Source organism: Grammomys surdaster, unplaced genomic scaffold (genome assembly GCF_004785775.1).
Source record: "Grammomys surdaster isolate TR1022 unplaced genomic scaffold, NIH_TR_1.0 63, whole genome shotgun sequence".
NCBI classification, from domain to species: domain Eukaryota; kingdom Metazoa; phylum Chordata; class Mammalia; order Rodentia; family Muridae; genus Grammomys; species Grammomys surdaster.
In genome coordinates, this window is record NW_021604565.1 from 18,453,235 (window position 1) to 18,471,609 (window position 18,375).

Sequence of the window (18,375 nt, forward strand, 5' to 3'; positions counted from 1 at the left end):
CACACACACACACACACACACACACACACACACACACACACACACACCAACCATTTAATTTTTAAATGCCTTGGCTGGCTTGAAGGCTGGGCAGTTCTAATCCTCCTTGCGGCTAGCACACATTTCCCTCCTGTAATCCTGGTTTAACACCCTCTAATTTTATATTTCGTCTTTGTTGCTCTGGCTCCTTCTGGAAGGCTCCCTAGTCTTTGTTGCCCAAGATACTTCTGGACAGCCCTTTTGGGGGCCACTTTCCTTCTCACGTACATTTTGAATGATTCTCTTTCTGTAGATCTAAATCTGATCTGTCTTCCTCCAAATCCTGGTGATTCTCTCTCTTCCTGTCTCCCATTTCTAGCCCATGCAATCTAAAAGTTCTACCCCTATCTCTCTACCCAGTCATTGGCCATTTATTGATTGATCAAAAAACAATTAGGGACAAGGACCTTCAGAGTTTGGACACTCAGATTTCTGATTAATTCAAAGCAATTGGTTCTAATCAGTCCTCACCAAGAACTGACACAATGGAGTTTTCCATTGATTGCAACATATATACTACTTCATGCACATCAACACTAACATGCCATGTGTGCACATTATACGTAAATGAAAAAGAGTCGTTTAATATTAATCTTTTTATTTCTGTGTTACGAACCTGTCTCACAAAGCCTTATTAACTCCTCCATAAATTTGCATGCATTTGCCAAAGAACAAATGATTCTGAAGAACCTTGAGTGACAAGTGACATGTTTATTGTCCTTGAGAACTGTCTTCTTGTTCTGCAGCACAAACACTAAGGGACAACAGATTCTGTGAATGCGTGATCTTTTCTTTTGTTGGTGTATAAACAAGGTTTTCCCTTTTATAAGATTGACTTTTTGTATTTATTATTCCTAAAAGCTGTTACAGCATACATATTCTATGATTAAAAGGCTTTGAGTAGTTTCTGCTTTCTTAGGAGAATCTGAGTAGTTTGTAAATCTGATAAGTCATATGTACTTCTTATTTTCTGGCTTGGGTTGTTTGATTGATTGTTTTTTAAATAAAGTCTTTCTGTTATGAAGCTCTGGTTGTCCTGGAACTCACTCTAATGACCAGGCTGGCCTGGTTAGGAAGTAAATTTTAAATGTAGACTTCCCTGTGTCTGTATAATTCCAGCAGCAGTGAGGAGGAGAGTGGAGGATTGACAGTTACCAACCTGGGCTATTCCTGAGACTCTGGTTTCCAAGGAACTGTTACAGCACTGGAAAGCCACCTCAGGCCTGTGGGCGGGGTGGCCTGAGGTTAAGGAAATCACCTTGTCCTTCTGTTTAGTGCCCTAAGGTTAAGGCTGCCTGTCTAGAGCTTTTTCTTTCTTTATTTCTTTCTTTTTTTATTTTTAGAACTAAACAGGGACTAGAAGAAAGATTAAAGGAGCTTTGAATGAAACCACCATTCAAGGAAGGGGAAGTAGCCCTGTAAAGAGGCAAAGCAGGCAGTGTGGGGAAAGAATGAAGAGCTAGTCTTACTGAGGTTCATCTCTTTAGGCTTTTAATTAATGTAGGGGTGAAAATTGCATTCTCTCCAGGGTGAGGTGAGCCTTGAGCATGAAAGTTGTTCTACCTCCTGAGGCCAACTGAGCAAGAAATAGTTAATGGCATTGTCTTACTCTTGGTTTAGCTGTAGAGCCAATTCTAGCCTGTTCTGTGTGGCTGTGTGCCTGCCATAGGGTGTAGCTACTTGTTACTACAACTTTATGTTTTGCCTTTTGCTGTCTTTGGACCAGGAAGACCGATAATTCTAAATATTCTCGTTAGGTTAGCCCTTAGCTTTCTTTTGGGCCACTCCAGGGCCACAAGCTGCTCTTTTGGTTGATTTTTAACTAATATCACAAATAATCTGAGAATTGCCATCTGCAGTGTTAGCAGTTGAAAGGTTCAAGCTGTGTCTTGAAAAAGCCGGTCCTCCCCCAGTTCTACCTCCTAGCCTATCCTGAAACAGTTTTACTGACATACTTAATTTGGTTTTTATTCCATATTTATCATTTTGTTCTATCAATTTTATTTTCTAATTATCTAATTTGTGATTGCCAGTTTGCTCTTTTAATTCTTTTATTATAATTCTATGAAGTGTTATTGTGAAAGTAACAGTTTTTATTAGACAAAGTAGAGCAGGGCTTCTTTTGTAATACAGATAGGTTTACTTGATGAATTATAGTAAAAACAAGTTCCATGACTTCAGAAATACTGCTGTCTTTCATCTTTGTTAGATATATCAAGTTTATATTTCCTTTTATGCATTTTTGGTTACCAAAGTAAGTGCACATGGTAAATAATGCTTTTATTTTTATTATGTTTTATTTTATTCAAGAAGTAGTAGTAAACAGCTCTCACTCATACTTGAACAAAGGATTTGGTTTGCTTGGGAGCCATCTCAGGCAGGAATGCTACAGTATTCCAGAAGAACCACAAAGCCAAGGAGATACTAGGTTTTGTTTGTCTTTAATAATATTTTTATTAAATCTGAGATTTCCATAGTGTATTTGGATCTTATTTCCCTCAGCTCTTCCCATACTCACTCTCACCTCTCAGTCCACCCAACATTGGGTGTTCTTTTTCGTTTTGTTTTTAACTTGTTTCTGTTTTCTCCCTATCAAGTCCAGTACGTATTTTCCAGTTACTCTTGAGAATGACGTCTGCTCTGAGTATAGTAGACTCAGCAAGGCGGCTGTTATCGAAGAAAGCTGGCTGTCCCTGTTCCAGCAGCTAAGGGCGAGACCATGTGTCCACCCAATTCTGCCCTACCCACATCCCTGACTTTTCCCTAGTTTGAACATGGGCAGGCCTTGTTCACACTGTAACGATCACTGTGAGCTCATATGGTCATCTACCCTGTGATATCCAGAAGACATGGTTTCCTAGAAGTCGTTCGTCACCTCTGGCTCTTAGAATCGTTGTGACTCTTCTTTCCTGAGGATTACTTTGTCATTTAGGGGAGAGGTGTGATATAAAGACATTCCATTTAGAACTGAGCACACAGAAGTCTTTTCTCTGTACTTTGACTGGCTGTGGTTCTTGGTGTCAGTCACCACATTACTGGAGACAGTTTAGAGACGTTCTGATGTGTGAGCCTAGCGATAAGTCTCTTTAATGCTGCCTGTGCAGCAGGCTCTCAGGTGGATGAGCATGTTCTCTTCACGAGATTGGGATTGAGAGCAGCTCTGAATTGTATTTTCTTTGCTACCTAGTTGGTAAGTAGCATTGCTATCTGTCATCTAAAAAAGGGTTGTATAAATCTTATTCTGTGTCTACATTGATAGCTATTGAAATAGTGCTTACAAAAGTACCTTCTGCCTCTGAGGGCCCTTCAAAGACCAGAGAGACTAACTACACTGTGCTGTTTAATTCTGTGCTGTAGATAAATCAGGATATTTTTCCAGTGGCCTATTGTCGCATCCAAAACATTTTATTCTGAAGGCATGGCATTAGCCAGAATGAGCGTGCTTTTGAATGAAAGTTCTTCTTTTCCTTACTAGTATATTTTTAACTCTCAGTAATGTGATATGAAATATAGAATGGGAACTGTCATTTCTTTTAGGTTTAGTCTTCTGGATAATCTAGTAATTTCTGTGCATAGATCATGAGTTACCAAAAAAAAAATTAATGAAAGTCTTAATTCAATAGCTATATTAGAAACATTTATCTTACTTTTATCCATTTTTTTTTAAAACAAATGCACATTTATACTCAGGTTCATTTTTTTCTTTGTTAATGTACAGGCTTTTTCATAATAACTTGCTGTGTCTCACTCTCCGTAGCTTGAGTATATGTGAGCATTTAAAGAAGCATAAAGAAGTGATGCACTGTAATGCCAGCACTTAAGAAGAAAGGCAGGAAGGGGTGGGGGATTCGTGGTCATCCTCAGATACATAACAAGTTTGAGGCTAGCCTGAGCTGCACTAGACTTTGTCAAAATATAGAGAAAGAAACAAAGAAAGAATAAAATAAATGGAGAAACCAATGAATTTATAAGGCCTGGAAAGGAAGGAATACTAATATATATGTGATGGGTTATTTCTCTGCCTGTGAAATGAGTCAATCCAAGACAGATTAGAATATATTAAAGGCAGGTTTATTGGGAAGTTGCTCTTGGGTGGGTGTGTTCACCAGCTGGAAACATGAAGACAGGAGAAGTCTCCATGGGAGCGGGGTGAAAGGGCATGCGTGTAGAGAGAGAAGAGAGAAGGGGGAGGGATGAGCCCAAAATGTCTGGATTATATAGAGAAGAGCCTCTGGGGGAGGAGCAGTCCAAGCCCCTGGGCTGGAAAGTTCAGGGTTGGGAGCAGGGTATGCCAGGTAGAGACTGAAAGATGCTGGGAGAATCTGGAAACCAGATCTATTTTGGTATGTAAGATATGCACCTCAGTCACTTGTTACATGCGGGGTTCAAAAGCAAACTATGTGTGTATATAATATGTAATCTATATGTAAATTATGAATGGGCCAGGAAGCTGGCCTAGCAGGTAAAAATATCACTTGCTGCCAAGACTGTTGATCTGAGTTCAGTTCCTGGTACTTACATGGTAGACTGTGAGAACTGACATCTGCAAGTTGTCCTCTGAATTGCACACATGTGCTATTCCCCCCCCACACACACACACACTTTAATGTAATAAAGCATGTGAATGAGGAAAGATAGGCACCTGACATGAAAGAAACTGGACGTCACCACATTATCAACTTGGACTCCCAATACCAATCCTTCATTATATTAATGACTCCTACTTTCAGCAGTGTTTATTAAAACAGGATTTTAAGAATATACATACAACTAACCCCTTTTGTGCGCATAAGCTTATTTCCCCTCTGGAAGTTTGTTTAATGTGTACTACAGAAACGAGTAGTACTTAAAGGAGCTGGAAGAATAGTGGGAAGGAAAGGAGCAGAGAGATGAGCCTCGGATGCGAAAATTCTTCCCGAGGAGACTCAGGATTAAATGTAACAGTGCATTTGCTTGTAACACAGCACATAGAATAATCTTTGGCCCTTAGGAATTTAGAATGTGGAAAAGTAAAGCAGGGCCATGATTTTTCATTTTTTCTATCTTTCTTTCATCCTTATCAAAAACTGTATTGTTTCTGACATGATGGCACACAGATTTAATCCCAGCGCTCTAGCAGCAGAGGCAGGCAGATCTCTACCAACTTGTCCTATATTATATAGTTAGTTCCAGGCCAGCCAGGACCACATTATGATATCCTGTCACAAAAATAATAATAAAAAAAAACAGTATTTTTTAGTTGGCAATTTTTTATTGCTATTTCTCTGAAACTGAAATTTTAATTTCAAAATAGTGATCCAAAATATATAGAATAGTTATCTGAAACCTGAAGCCACAGGTCAGGAGCCATGCGAGCTCTGATTTAATCCTTAGGTAACTGGAAGAGCGATAAACCAAAGCCCGGCGATAGAGTGCTCACTAGACACTGCCAGTCATCCCTCGGGCTTCTGTAAACATGGCTGCGTTTGCTTTGCTCAAACCTCCTGTTTGCTTTGTACTGTCATTAAATGGAGCGCTATATATTAAATGTAGCAAAGCCTCAGGGGCTGGAAGGTAAACCACCACTGCTACCTGTAAGTAGAATCCTGTACCAAAGCTTAAGAACCGTTGCTTAGCAAATGCAGCAAGACATGACAACAGAGGTGCATTGGGGACAAGCCCAGCTTTCTTCACTCCCATGTCAGGCACAGCCTTCAGCAACCGCTATAGAGCTTTACATGGGGCTGCTCCTGTGCTTAGTGGTAGCCAATTCATTGTGGTTAACGAAATCAAGAGCCTTCCAAAGCCAACTTCTGAAGTCTAACCCATCTGTGCAAGAATTAGCTTAACTGCATTTTGTAGCCACAACCTCTACCATAACCAGTTGAGGTGAGTCACAAGAAGTGCTACAGCTCAGAAGAATCACCATGTGTTTGTGGTACCTCTCCCTTGACCGTGTTGTGGGAAATTGTTGTAATTATGTTGTGGTCTGCAAGATCTGTAATTGTTGTATCAGCCTGAAGAAACTTGTAAGGTTTTTGTATGTTTTCTGTAATAGTTTTTACCTGTAATATGTGGCTCTCCAGTTCAGTACCAAGCAAGAAGAGCAGTCTAGGCAGTTTTAAAAGATGAAGAACTTCCCTGTAGTAATTCAGTAAAGTTTTTGTCATGTATAATTACTACAGAACAAACGACAGAGAAGTGAAGGCTCAGAAAAACCTGGGAGAAAACATGGTCCTTCAACAAGGCACCAGTGAGGGGCAGAGTGGGCTAGAGACCAGGTTCCCAGAGCCTTGCAGTCCGCTAGTCTAGCGGAAGCCATGGGTTCCCGGTTCACACAGATACCATCTCAAAAGACAAGATGGGGAGAGAGAGACAGTATCAGTGTCTGTCTTCTATGTGTTCTCACACATATGATCACACTTGCATACACACACACACACACACACACACAAAGCAGGGAGGTAGAGGCTTATGAGCAGACAGGGGTACTGTTTAAACTAGTTCCTGTCCTGCCACCTTGCACCCCATGAATTTTTACATTATGTAGTATAAAAAATAGGTTTAAAAAAATACCAAACATTTACCGATAGCAAATCGTAAATCTACTTTTAAAAATCCTTGGTAACTTACTAAAAACAAGAAGTCTGAATACTAATAAGATGTGTTTGGTTTTGCTTATGGACTTAAATCTTGGCTGAACATTTATTAATGTAGAATATCAAATAACATTTTTTTTAGTTAATGATTTTATAATTGTCACTTCTAACAACACTACATATTTAGTTCAAGGTGACAAAAAAATTGTGAGGGATATCTCTGAAGTTATTGGAAATTCTGCCCTAATTCTAAGCAGGTGTTTACTGAAGTGTGTGCAAGTGTGCATGTAACTCATCAGTGATCTGCACAGCAGTTTTTGAAATAAAAATTCTCTAACAACACAATCTGGGGATAGATGAATTTGATACTCTCATGCCGAGAAATGATCATGGAGCACATTACAGCTGTGTTTGCCATAATTAAACCAGAGGACGCTGTGTAAGCAGTGGCTGCACTTCTTATTTAATACAAAATAGTCCAAGCAGAGGTGGGCTCTGCTGTCGCACCATGCTGCAGTACAAAGTGCACATCTGTGTGCTCAGCCCTGGCAGAAATGAGAGCTCACAGGGTAGCAGGCGAGTGCTGCCTCCAATACCTTTACCACACATGGGTTTGCGGTTTCTTTTGTATTGTACATCCATTTTCCTGTGTCCAAATTCATGTATCAGATTTAAGAAATTTTAAGTTAGACACCCCTCTGAAAGCTTTCCTATCTTGCTAGATCTCTCTCTCTCTCCCTCCACCCCCGTCTCTCTCCCTCCTTCCCTCCCACCCACCCTCCCTCTCTTTCTCTCTTTCTTCTTCCCTTTCTCCCTCCCTCCCTCTCTCTCCCTCTTCCTTTCTCCCTCCCATCCCTCTCTTCCTCCCTCACTCTGCCTCTCTCCCTCTCTCTCCCTCTCTCCCTCGCTCTCTCCACCTCTCCCCCTTTCTCTCCCTTGCTCTTGTCTTTTTGTAAATGAATTCTATTCTTTTTCTTGCCTCTTTTCCCCCTTTTGCCCCTGTGATAGAGTTGGGTGTGCTTGTTACATGTTCCTCGAAGAAATTCTAGAGCCATGGCTGGTAGTATGCTGTGTTTAAGAGTGATGATGGTTGGTTACCACTCTGTAAACTGGAGGATGGTTTTGATTATATGCCACCTGTATCAGTAAAACATGTTATACTTTCTTCTTTAAAAAAAAATCTGCTTTAAATCCAGTCTATATTAAATCACTCATAAAGTAAACATACTTTCTACCAATTGGATGTAGTGGTAATATCTACCACTCATATACATTTTAGCTGTAGTTTCTTTATAAATTTCTACGATTTTTGGCGTGAACTAGGAAAAGATAGCTTGGTTGCCATTCTCTTCTCCCATTTAAATCTCTCCCTTCCCCTCCTCCTTCTCTGTCTTTTCTTTTTATATACATATTCTCTTCTCAGCTGTCAGTGGAATTATTGTCTTCCTGTTTCCATATTCAGGTAGTGTCGGTGGCTGAGTATCACCGCAGGATCGATGCTCTCAATACTGAAGAACTGCGCACACTCTGCAGACGTCTCCAGGTGCCCCTTCTGTAGTCTAAACTCCTTTGGAGATTAAATGCTCCTTGGTTTTAGTGTCCTTCCTCAAGACAAACCTCACATTAGAAGGATTTGTCTTGAATGAAGCACTAAAATAAGCCACCAGGAAATTCCTTTTTGTCTTGAAGAATGGTTTTTTTTCTTGGAGAGCTGTAGAAATACGTTTCCTTTTTTTCTTTCCTTCATTATGTTTTTTTTTTTCTTTTTGCCTCTTTGCTATCTTCTTTTCACTAGAAAAGTTTCCACCACAATCAGCCCTTTGAGAACTATTCTCAGCACGATCACCTATGAGTTTTCATTTAATTTTGACATTGGGAGAATATTTGGTTTTGTGAAGGAAGCTTTATTGACTAAGTCTGAATGATACCAGACAGTGGGAAAATTATAAAGGCCTCTATGGAAAGTAAGGCTTAAGTGTTTGCTCTTCAAGGCTGTTTCGGCTGAGGGAACTAAGGATCAAATCCTAATGGGACAAATTGGTTCTGTTCTTGAGGCAGTCCTGGTTGGTGTTAGAAATGCTTCGGGGGCTAGTCTAGGGAAGGCACCTGAGCTAGATCCATCACTTCAAAGGTTCTGAAATAATCTGTGTTGTTTAAGAAAAGTAATAAAATTGAAAACTCATTTTTCAGTTTGTGTTTCCTTGTTATAAAAGTATGCTTTCTGCTCTCATTGCTTTCCTAGGCTGACTAAATAGCTCTCCTTTGATTTTCCCAATGCTGCCTTGGATTTCTGTTTTGTTCCATTTTAACCTTTCACATCATTGAAATCAAGGTAATGCAGTGATGTGAAAGTCTTCGTGTTTAACTGCTCATCAGAAACAATACGGTTCTCAAACATGCATTGGCTGAAAATACATCCTGTCCAGACCTGGCAAGCGCTGTGCTGACGGCCCAGGGCTCACTCCTGAGTGGCACTGTCTCTGAGCTGTGCTGCATTTTAGTTATCTGCTCCAGTAGGATTCTGTGGGGTTTCCAGTTGAAATGTTTCATCAACAATAATTACAGTTTTATGTGTTAGGGTTACTGTATTTTAGATCCTAAAACTAATGGAAAATGTAAGCACTAACAATCGATGATAAAGTAAGATTTTTAATTAACATTTTTGTCATTTTATGAATACCAGTGCTGATTTCTACAAATAAATGCAACCAATTCATCTAACCTTAATTATGAACAAATTAATTTTCATATTTATTGTTTGCTCCCAGCCTATGAAAAGTAACTTTTTTAGTAAGTTCAAAATAAAAGGCAGTTTTGTAAAATAGTCGCTTCAATGAGCCAAGTAAAAACATCCCAAAGAAAGTTACCAGCTTTAGTCTACAATTCTTTAAAATTCTGACACAAGAAATCCTATTAATAATTTTGACAATTTTTTTATTTTGTGTGAAAAAATAGCATATATTTTAAAGAACACTTAGTTAAACAGTTCCCTTTTTGTCCTTAAGGGCTAAGCTGTATGTGTATGCTTCCTGTCACCCAGAAACAGGAGATATAACATATGTTGCCCGTTCTTCCTCATGCTGTGGATGAAATGGACGTTTTCTATCCTCTTGTGCATCCAGCACACTGTCTATACTCGATTGGAACATCTTTTGCTCTGTGAACTCTTTAGCCACCTGTACATAATAATGTTTTACTTAACTCAAAAGGCTGAAATGTGCAGAACTCATCACAACAGTGTATGAACATACTGCTGCTGTTTACTTCTTTAGATTACTACAAGGGAAGACATCAACTCAAAGCAGGTTGCTCCAGCAAAAGCAGACCTGGAGCCTGAATCTTTCCGTCCAAACCTAAGCGACCCCAGTGAACTCTTACTGCCTGATCAGATTGAAAAGGTATGCCATGTCAGCTGCAGCATCTGAGTGTGTGCGATGAGAGGGAAGCAGCCTCTTCAGTTCCTCTCCAGCTGCAGGGCTCCTGCTGCTGCTGCTCCTCTTCATGAAGAGTAAGTGGGCAAAGCAGAGCCTCCCACAGCAGGTCCCAAAGGCCTGACATAAAGCTTAGGAGAGACACTGGAGAGCCAAGGTTGTTCTGGTTCTTACAACATAGTCTTAGTGTGGCGCCTAAGCTGAACGCCAAACTCCTGATTCCCTGGCCTTCCCTCTAGTGCTAGATGACAAGGCCTCACCATGCCTGGCAATCTTTGGTTTGTTATGTGCCAAGTTACACATTCTCCATGTGTTATCTCAGGCCTTTGTTATCAAAGCTCTCAAAATTAGAGATTATTGTTGTTTGTATTCTTGGTAGGTGAAGAGATCATTCATGTAGAGATGTTAAGTAATCTATTTATTCAGTGTCATAGCTATAAAAGATTTCCAAGCTCTAGCAATCTGACTTTGAATGATCATGCTAAAAATTGACCCAATATTTTTGTTAATTTGGTACAGTACAATTAACAAGCAAGCCGTGTTTCTAGTGGGAGCTTGGTTTGGCGTTACTCATTTCCTAGTAGACAGTGATATTTCTTGCCGAGAAGTGTGTAACTCCTATTGCAGCATCACAGAATCAGTAAGAAGACGGTTTCTGACGTTTCCTTTTTTTAGCCTACATTGTATATGGTGATTAAATTGCAGCTGCTGATGTGTGCAATCAAGTAAATACTACATTTGTTTCTCTAAGCTTACTAAGCACCTTCCACCGAGAACCATTGGCTACCCATGGACTCTTGTGTATGGTACTGGGAAGCATGGCACAAGTTTGAAGACCCTTTATCGAACAATGACAGGTTTAGACACTCCGGTGCTGATGGTGATTAAAGACAGTGACGGGCAGGTATGAGAATCTAATCATCTGAATCCTTTCTCCTTTACTAGTAACACCAAGCTACTTATTTGTTAAAATATATTTCACTAGTGTATTTTAGTGCATAATCGATAATTATTGTTTCATTGCACAAGACAATACTGAGTGTTTTAGAGGTTAAATGTAAGAATAGGGGCTGGAGAGATGGCTCAGCGGTTAAGAGCACTGACTGCTCTTTCAGAGGTCCTGAGTTCAAATCCCAGCAACCACATGGTGGCTCACAACCATCCGTAATGAGATTGGATGCCCTCTTCTGGTGTGTCTGAAGACAGCTACAGTGTACTCACCAATAAAATAAATAAATAAATATTAAAAAAAATGTAAGAATAGTAAGAGTTTTGTATTGAAAGGAAGCAGTTATGATAAAGGTGATTTTATCCTACCAGAATCTTTAAAGGTGAGCATAACTTGCTAAGTATATCAAGAGCCCAGAAACAGTGTTTGTGTCTATGAGGAAGATAAGAATGAGACTTATGGAAGGGAGAGAAATTAACAGACTCTTAAGAATGAATAGATGTTTAAAAATATTGTTTTGCATTTATTCTTTGATTCCAAGTATGTTCATGATGCATTTTGTTCATAATTTTCCACTAAGAGCCTCTGTGATTCTTATCAAACTGAATTCCTTTATTTCCCCAAAGTCCCCCCTCTTACTTTCAAGTCTTGTGAGGGACGTGGGGTTGTGTGTCCCACAGTGTTTCATTAGGGTGGTTTGCATAAGTTAGGGGTTCTTCCTGGAGCATAGGCCACTTACTAACGGCCGTACTACTGAAGAAAATGACTCCTTCCCCAGAGTAATTAATAGGTAGTTTTTAAGGTCATTGAGCAATAATAAAGGAAGCTCATAGAGAAGACAAACCCCGGACAGTAGTGAAAGGGCAAAATGGAAGCATCACGCAGTAGAGAGCAGTGGCGCTCCTACTGGCTTGCTGTGTCTGTTATGTACCAGGTACCTAACTAGCTGTCTTCTCGTTGTCTAATCTAAACCCTGCGGAGATTAATAGTCATCCCTGATTAGAATTAACATTTGTGAGGTGATATACTCAGGAATAGGTATTAGAATCAATGAAAATAAGTGAACTACCACTAGGTACCATAGCATATAGATAAATGTTGAGAGAATAATATGGGTTCAAAAATCACAAAATAAAGCGTTCCTTACTTATGATTCCATGTAAATTCATAGTGAGAAAAATGAGCTTCTGATGGTGTCAGAGCGTATCTTCTCCAGGAAATGGGGCTGAGGGAAAGAGACACACAGAGTTTTCTAAGGACTAATGAAGGTCTGTCTTTTGGGACTAATAACAATTGTAATTGAACTATACATTTATATTCTGTACACATTCTTTTAAATAAAATAACCTTTTATATGTAAGTTTTTAAAGTTGATACTGTAATGGTCGAATGTTTGGCATAGTGACTGTAAAGGTGCATGAGTGCTACATTGTCCTTTCATGATATGAAAGCTGAGACTCAGAACACTGACGTCTCCAAGCCTCATCCTCATTTGACTTTTGTTGTTTACAGTATCCACTTTCTGTATTGAAGGCTAGCGCAGCCAAGGTATGCCCTTAGGGTATGTTCTGTGTAATGATGCAGGAAGGAAAGGGTGTGTACAGTAAAGGACTTCCACTTTTCTTCAGGCTGCGATCCAGTAGAGAATGTACGGATGGACTCTGACTTCTTTCTCTTAAAATATATTTAACACTTTTAGATAGTATATCCGATGTATCTTTCTAGGCTTAAAGCCAGGGGAAATATTTTCTCTCACTCATACATGCTTTGTATGTGATAGGACTATGACAAGCTTGTCATTTCCCCTTAAGGAAAACTTACAAGAACTACTGATTCATTTTTACATTGTGTTGAACTATGTATGGAGGATAATGCAAAGGAAACAAATTAGTAGTTGTGTCATTGAACATGTCCTTTTTATCCTTAGGTTTTTGGTGCTTTAGCATCAGAGCCATTTAAAGTAAGTGATGGCTTTTACGGTACCGGAGAAACATTTGTTTTTACATTCTGTCCAGAATTCGAGGTAAGAAAAGTTATTTCAACATCACAAGTATATACAAAAGAGATGTTACGAAAGCTCATGCAGACCCATCAGTGCTTCTGTCTTAATAGAACTACTAATGATAAAGTCAGAGTCACTACAGAGTTCATCTGCATTTGTGCTTAGCGCTCAAACCTTTTTGTTATTTGTAGCTATCTGATAAATGAGGTAATACATTAACTATTTCCAACTGAAATATCAAAACTTTACTGAAACTTGTGACCACAACAGTCAGTCTTCTAGTAACTTGCCAAAGTAACAAACACAAAGGGAAGAGAACCACACACTGTGTGTTCTTCAGCTTTTAGGGAGCATGACAATGTTTGTTTAGCCACGTATATACACATCTATAAGAACAGTGATATTTTAAACATCAAGGGAATGGGTACTGTTCATAAAGTAATGTCTCATAAACGGTACCATCATAAAACTGGAAGACTACAGTGTCACCCAGCATGCTATTGGCACTGTTAAAGGCAAGTAAGCTTAGGATAATATTCTTGAGAATTAATCTGCGTGTTGAGCACATTAAGTTCTCTGTGAGCCGAAAAAGCTTCCTGAGGAGGGCAAAGGAAAATGATTTTTAAAAAAGAAGCTAAGAGAAAGGAAACTGGGTTTAGCTGAAGCACCAAGAGAAACACACTGACAACTAATGGAGAGGGGCTGAGCTACCAGAGTCCACTGCCTATGAATTCCGTGGCTTAGTATACAAAGAAAAAGAAGTAAATTTAAAAACTTGCTAAAAAGATGTGTAGGAATGTATCTATGTATGTATATATGTATGTAATAAGTTTGAAAACCATGATAAAGGTAAAGCACTCGGGCTATCTAATTAGGTAAATTTTCTATAGAATATGAGATTCATATGTGTAAAAATATGATATTGGGGTATAGGAAACAGTTCCTTGTTTAAGGTTCTCTGCAATCATGAGGACCTGAGTTTGCACCCCCAGCACTTGTAAAAGCTGGGCTTGGCTGCGTGTGCCTGTAGCCTCAGCAATAGAGGACTGAGACAGGTGGCCTGTTGTGATGCCTTGGTGGCCAGCCACTTTTACTAAATTAGTTCTGGTTTACCTGCGACCCTGCCTTAATGTACGAAGACTGAGAGCCATAGAGGAAGAGACCTGATGTCTGGCTCTGACCTCAACATGCATGTTCATGGGCATGTACCCCTACCTATACTTATTCATGCATTAAAAAAAAGTAGATACAAGACTGTTAAGTCTAGTTTTCCTTTCAGATTTCTCGGGGGCTTTAATTTGAAAAATCATAAGCATTATTAATCTAAAAATTGTATTATATTTTTAAATTCAAGAAATTGAAACCACAAAGAGATCTTGGCCTATAGCATTTACAGACATTTATGTTAGAAGAACAGTTAATGTCAGAAGAGAGAACTTTTGAATAAGAGTTAGGATCTGAGAAATAGGGATGGAGAATAAGGTAGAGTTGCCCACGTGCTTTCAAGGTGAATTGGAAACACAGAAATCTGAAGGACTGTTCTTTTTTCTGCTAAAACTTTGGTGGTGTTTTGTCTGTTGTGTTGGGAGGACTGTTGTCAACATATAGTCAACCCTTTATTTTCATTTATATAGGTCTTTAAGTGGACCGGAGATAATATGTTTTTTATCAAAGGAGACATGGATTCATTAGCATTTGGCGGAGGAGGGTAAGTCCCTTGATCATTTCACTATGAGATTCTTCAGGAATACGTTTAGATTATTTACAAAGTAAGTTATTTTTGGAAATGTTGGCATTAGACTCTAAATTTATATATTATGGCAAAGTATGTTTTTAAAATGGTTAAGTATAATACCTGTATTTGATAAGACAATGATAACACAGAAGCTTGTCATTTCCTCTTAAGGAAAAGTAACGAGAACTACTGATTCATTTTTCCATTGCATTGGACTATGTGTGTATGCAGATGAACTCTGTAGTGACTCTGACTTTACCATTAGTATGTTCTATTGAGACAGAAGCACTGATGGGTCTGCATGAGCTTTCGTAACATCTCTTTTTTACATAGTTGGTAAAGTACTTTTTTTTTTCATTTTAAAATGTCGGCTAGCTGATTTAAATTAAGACCTACCTTTTGATTTACAGTGCACTGGGTCTTTGGAATTCGACTAGTCTGAATCATTTTAATGTCTTGAATATCCAAGTACAGATGATAATATGCTGTCTATCTCATTGTTTAGGCAAGACCAATATTTTTCTTTTAGTTTTTCTCTGAGCTTCATTTTGATCTGTATTTCAGACAATTATAAAAGTTTGTTTTCCTATAATCAGGTTTAATAACACCATGTTCAAGGTCTTTGTTTTTCTTTAATAGTATCCTCCCTGCCTAACCTCCCTATGAAAACCTTTTTGTTTTCATATTCAGATATACTAATTTTGTCAGTGGTGTGGTACCCTCCTCTGCTACATCATAGGGTGTCCTTCTTACGTAGTATTTACATAGCTTGATTCTTAGGCATTTCTTCCTTTCCATTGGGATCAGATGTATGTGATGCTAAATGACCCCCAAACTTGTAAAAGTGATAGATTATTTACTTGTATACAATTACAGAAATATGACACTAATTTAGGCTACAGAATCTTAGCCTTCAAGACTATGCATCCAAGATAATTCCAGCAAATATTTTTCTACATAAATGTGTTTGTAAGTAGGCTCCTCTTGTCCGACTATAGTGTTTACATCATCCAATTACACAAATTATGTAGACGTGCCCAAAACGGTAATCATGCACATTATTCTGTCAATTCTCCCAAAACTTAGGATCCAGTGTTAATGATTTCAGGCTGTTATAGATACCTTAAAAAACAACATGTTTGGGCTCGACAGATGGCTCAGCAGTTAAGAACACTGACTGCTCTGCCAGAGGTCCTGAGTTCAATTCCCAGCAACCACACTGTGGCTCACAACCATCTGTAATGGGATCCAATGCTCTCTTCTAGTGTATGTCTGAAGACAGTGACAGTGTACTCATATAAATAAAAAAGTAAATAAATCTTTTTTCAAAAGACAACATGTTCAATCTCAGTTAATGAGATTTTTTTCTGTAATATGATTTCATCAAAATAAATAATCACTAACTTGTTCATTAGGAAGATAAGTCACCTGTGTTCAAAGAATACATGTTCAAACTTAGAAATTTTAAGAACTTAATATTTCAGAATTTTACATAGAAGGCCCTTTATGAGTCTATCTTCTATTGTTATAAAAATAGAAAAGAGGTTTGTTTAGTTCACAGATTTGAAAATGGACAGGTCAGTATTGGGTAGTACCATCTGTCTGCCTTTGGTGAGGGCCCCTTTGCTACATCACTACTACATACCATAGAAGGAAAAGAACTGATGTGGCCAGACTAGCTCACATTGTAAAGTGGGAAGCCACAAGAATTTAGCCCGCATAGGGTCCTATATAAAAGCTGTATTATCTTTGAGTGACATGGTATCCCTAGTGACTTAACCACTTCCACCATGTGTCAGATCTTAAATTTCCAATTCTTCAGCATAGCTACACTGGGGACCAAGCTACTAATATATAAACCTTTGAAATATACTCAAATTATAACCCTTCCTCCAAATTGGAATCATCATTTTATGGACTTAATAGAGGCTTTAGAGGCAACATATATTTCATGAGACCTTGAACTAACTCCCTAAAAGCCCTCAGCTAACTATAAACTAGAGATGACTCATCTTGGGGAGGATGCTCGCAAAGAAATTTAATCGATAAAATTTCTTTAAAATTCTGGTATAGTGTCTATCACACAGTAGGTTAAAATTCAGTCTCATTTATGCATTTCTTTTTTTTTCTTTTCATATTTGGTATAATAAGAATCCTGCTTGAGGGGCTGGAGAGATGGCTCAGCGGTTAAGAGCACTGGCTGCTCTTCCAGAGGTCCTGAGTTCAATTCCCAGCAACCACATGGTGGCTCACAACCATCTGTAATGGGATCTGATGTCCTCTTCTGGTGTGTCAGATGATAGCTACAGTGTACTCATGTAAATAAATAAATAAACCCTAAAAAAAAAAAATTAATGTAAGAGAGCATACGGGATGTTCTCAAAAAAAAAAAAAAAAAGAATCCTGCTTGAGGTTTGCTTGTAACAATACTGGACAAAGTAGTTAGCTATCATTCCTTTTACTTTTTTATCTACTATATTTTCAGAAACTCTTCATTTTTTAACATACAGCTCATATAGCAATGTGTTTTCTGTGTATTTCACTCAGGACAGAACTTTAACTCTTGAATATATTTAAGGACCATAGATCTCTTTAAGTGTGACAGCCATGGAACCAACAGCCCTGAAACAAGTAGAACAACTGAGTTTTAATTTGAGTTTTAAACTTTAGAAACTTCTAATAAGGGCCACAGAAAACTGAGGTTGCATTGAGTTGCGGGGAGCAAAGTTTATCTGTGGGAACAAAGGTTACTAAAGAATTAATGTTGTTTTTGAGATGCTTAGCTTAGATATATAGATTACCATTAAATAAATAATAACTTTACATATCAACGAAGAGGTTTTTTTTTAATTAGTATTACCAATATTAATGAATGGAGCATAGAAATTGGCTTCTTTTCCCCATGAGGTATTTTTTTCTGGTTTATATCATTTTTTGTTACTTTATACATTTTATTTTTGAGATTATAATTGTATCGTTTTTCTCTTCCATTTCCTCTATCCAAACCTTCTAATATATCTCTCTTCTTGCTCTCTTTCAAATTTGTTATCTCTCCATTAATTGTTGTACATGCGTGTACACATGTGCGCATATTCCTAAATACTAAATGTTCCGTCTGTATATCGTTTCTTGTATGTATATTTGCAGGGCTGATTGTGTAGTATAAGATAACCAATTTGGTATGCTGCTTTTCCTTGGTGAAGAATATTTCTCCCACTCAGTCTTCCTTAGTTGCCTGAGTTCTTCATGTCTGACTGAAGCCTGGTGGGTTTTTCCCACTTTGGCATGTCTGATGTTGTTTTTGGTTTAGTTCATGTTTAGGGAGTCGTGTTGGTGAGACTTAAGAGTGTACTCCTGACACTCCTAGGAGACACAGTCTCACTGCGCACTCCCTGACCTCACATTCTTCTCACGCTCTCTTCCACAATTATTGCCTGAGGCGCAATACTGGCATGTACCTGGGTGGAAACCAACAGCTCTCTAATTGGCCTTAAGACTCACTCAGCAAGAGAGAAGTCACGCCTGGGACTGGAAATCTAGCCAGCCACCCAGGGCTAGTGACATCAGGGGTCTTAGGAAAAAACCCTGTGGTTACCATTTTATTAACCTAGCGTAATCCACTACTCCACTTTAAATGTTTG

At 38.6% G+C, this 18,375-nt stretch overlaps 1 protein-coding gene across 6 annotated transcripts in view; it reads left to right on the forward strand.

Annotated features, from left to right (window-relative positions):
- Oxr1 (oxidation resistance 1) overlaps positions 1-18,375 on the forward strand; it is a 406,935-nt gene that overhangs the window by 385,772 nt on the left and 2,788 nt on the right. For 4 of the 6 annotated variants that reach the window (XM_028765635.1, XM_028765651.1, XM_028765642.1 and 1 more), the window contains 4 exons: positions 9,890-10,015; positions 10,800-10,952; positions 12,925-13,020; positions 14,634-14,707. In XM_028765635.1, the coding sequence (XP_028621468.1) occupies positions 9,890-10,015; positions 10,800-10,952; positions 12,925-13,020; positions 14,634-14,707 (449 nt within the window). Of the gene's footprint in view, positions 1-8,079; positions 8,161-9,889; positions 10,016-10,799; positions 10,953-12,924; positions 13,021-14,633; positions 14,708-18,375 lie in introns of all 6 variants that reach the window. The other 2 variants (XM_028765669.1, XM_028765679.1) reach the window with 1 other exon arrangement.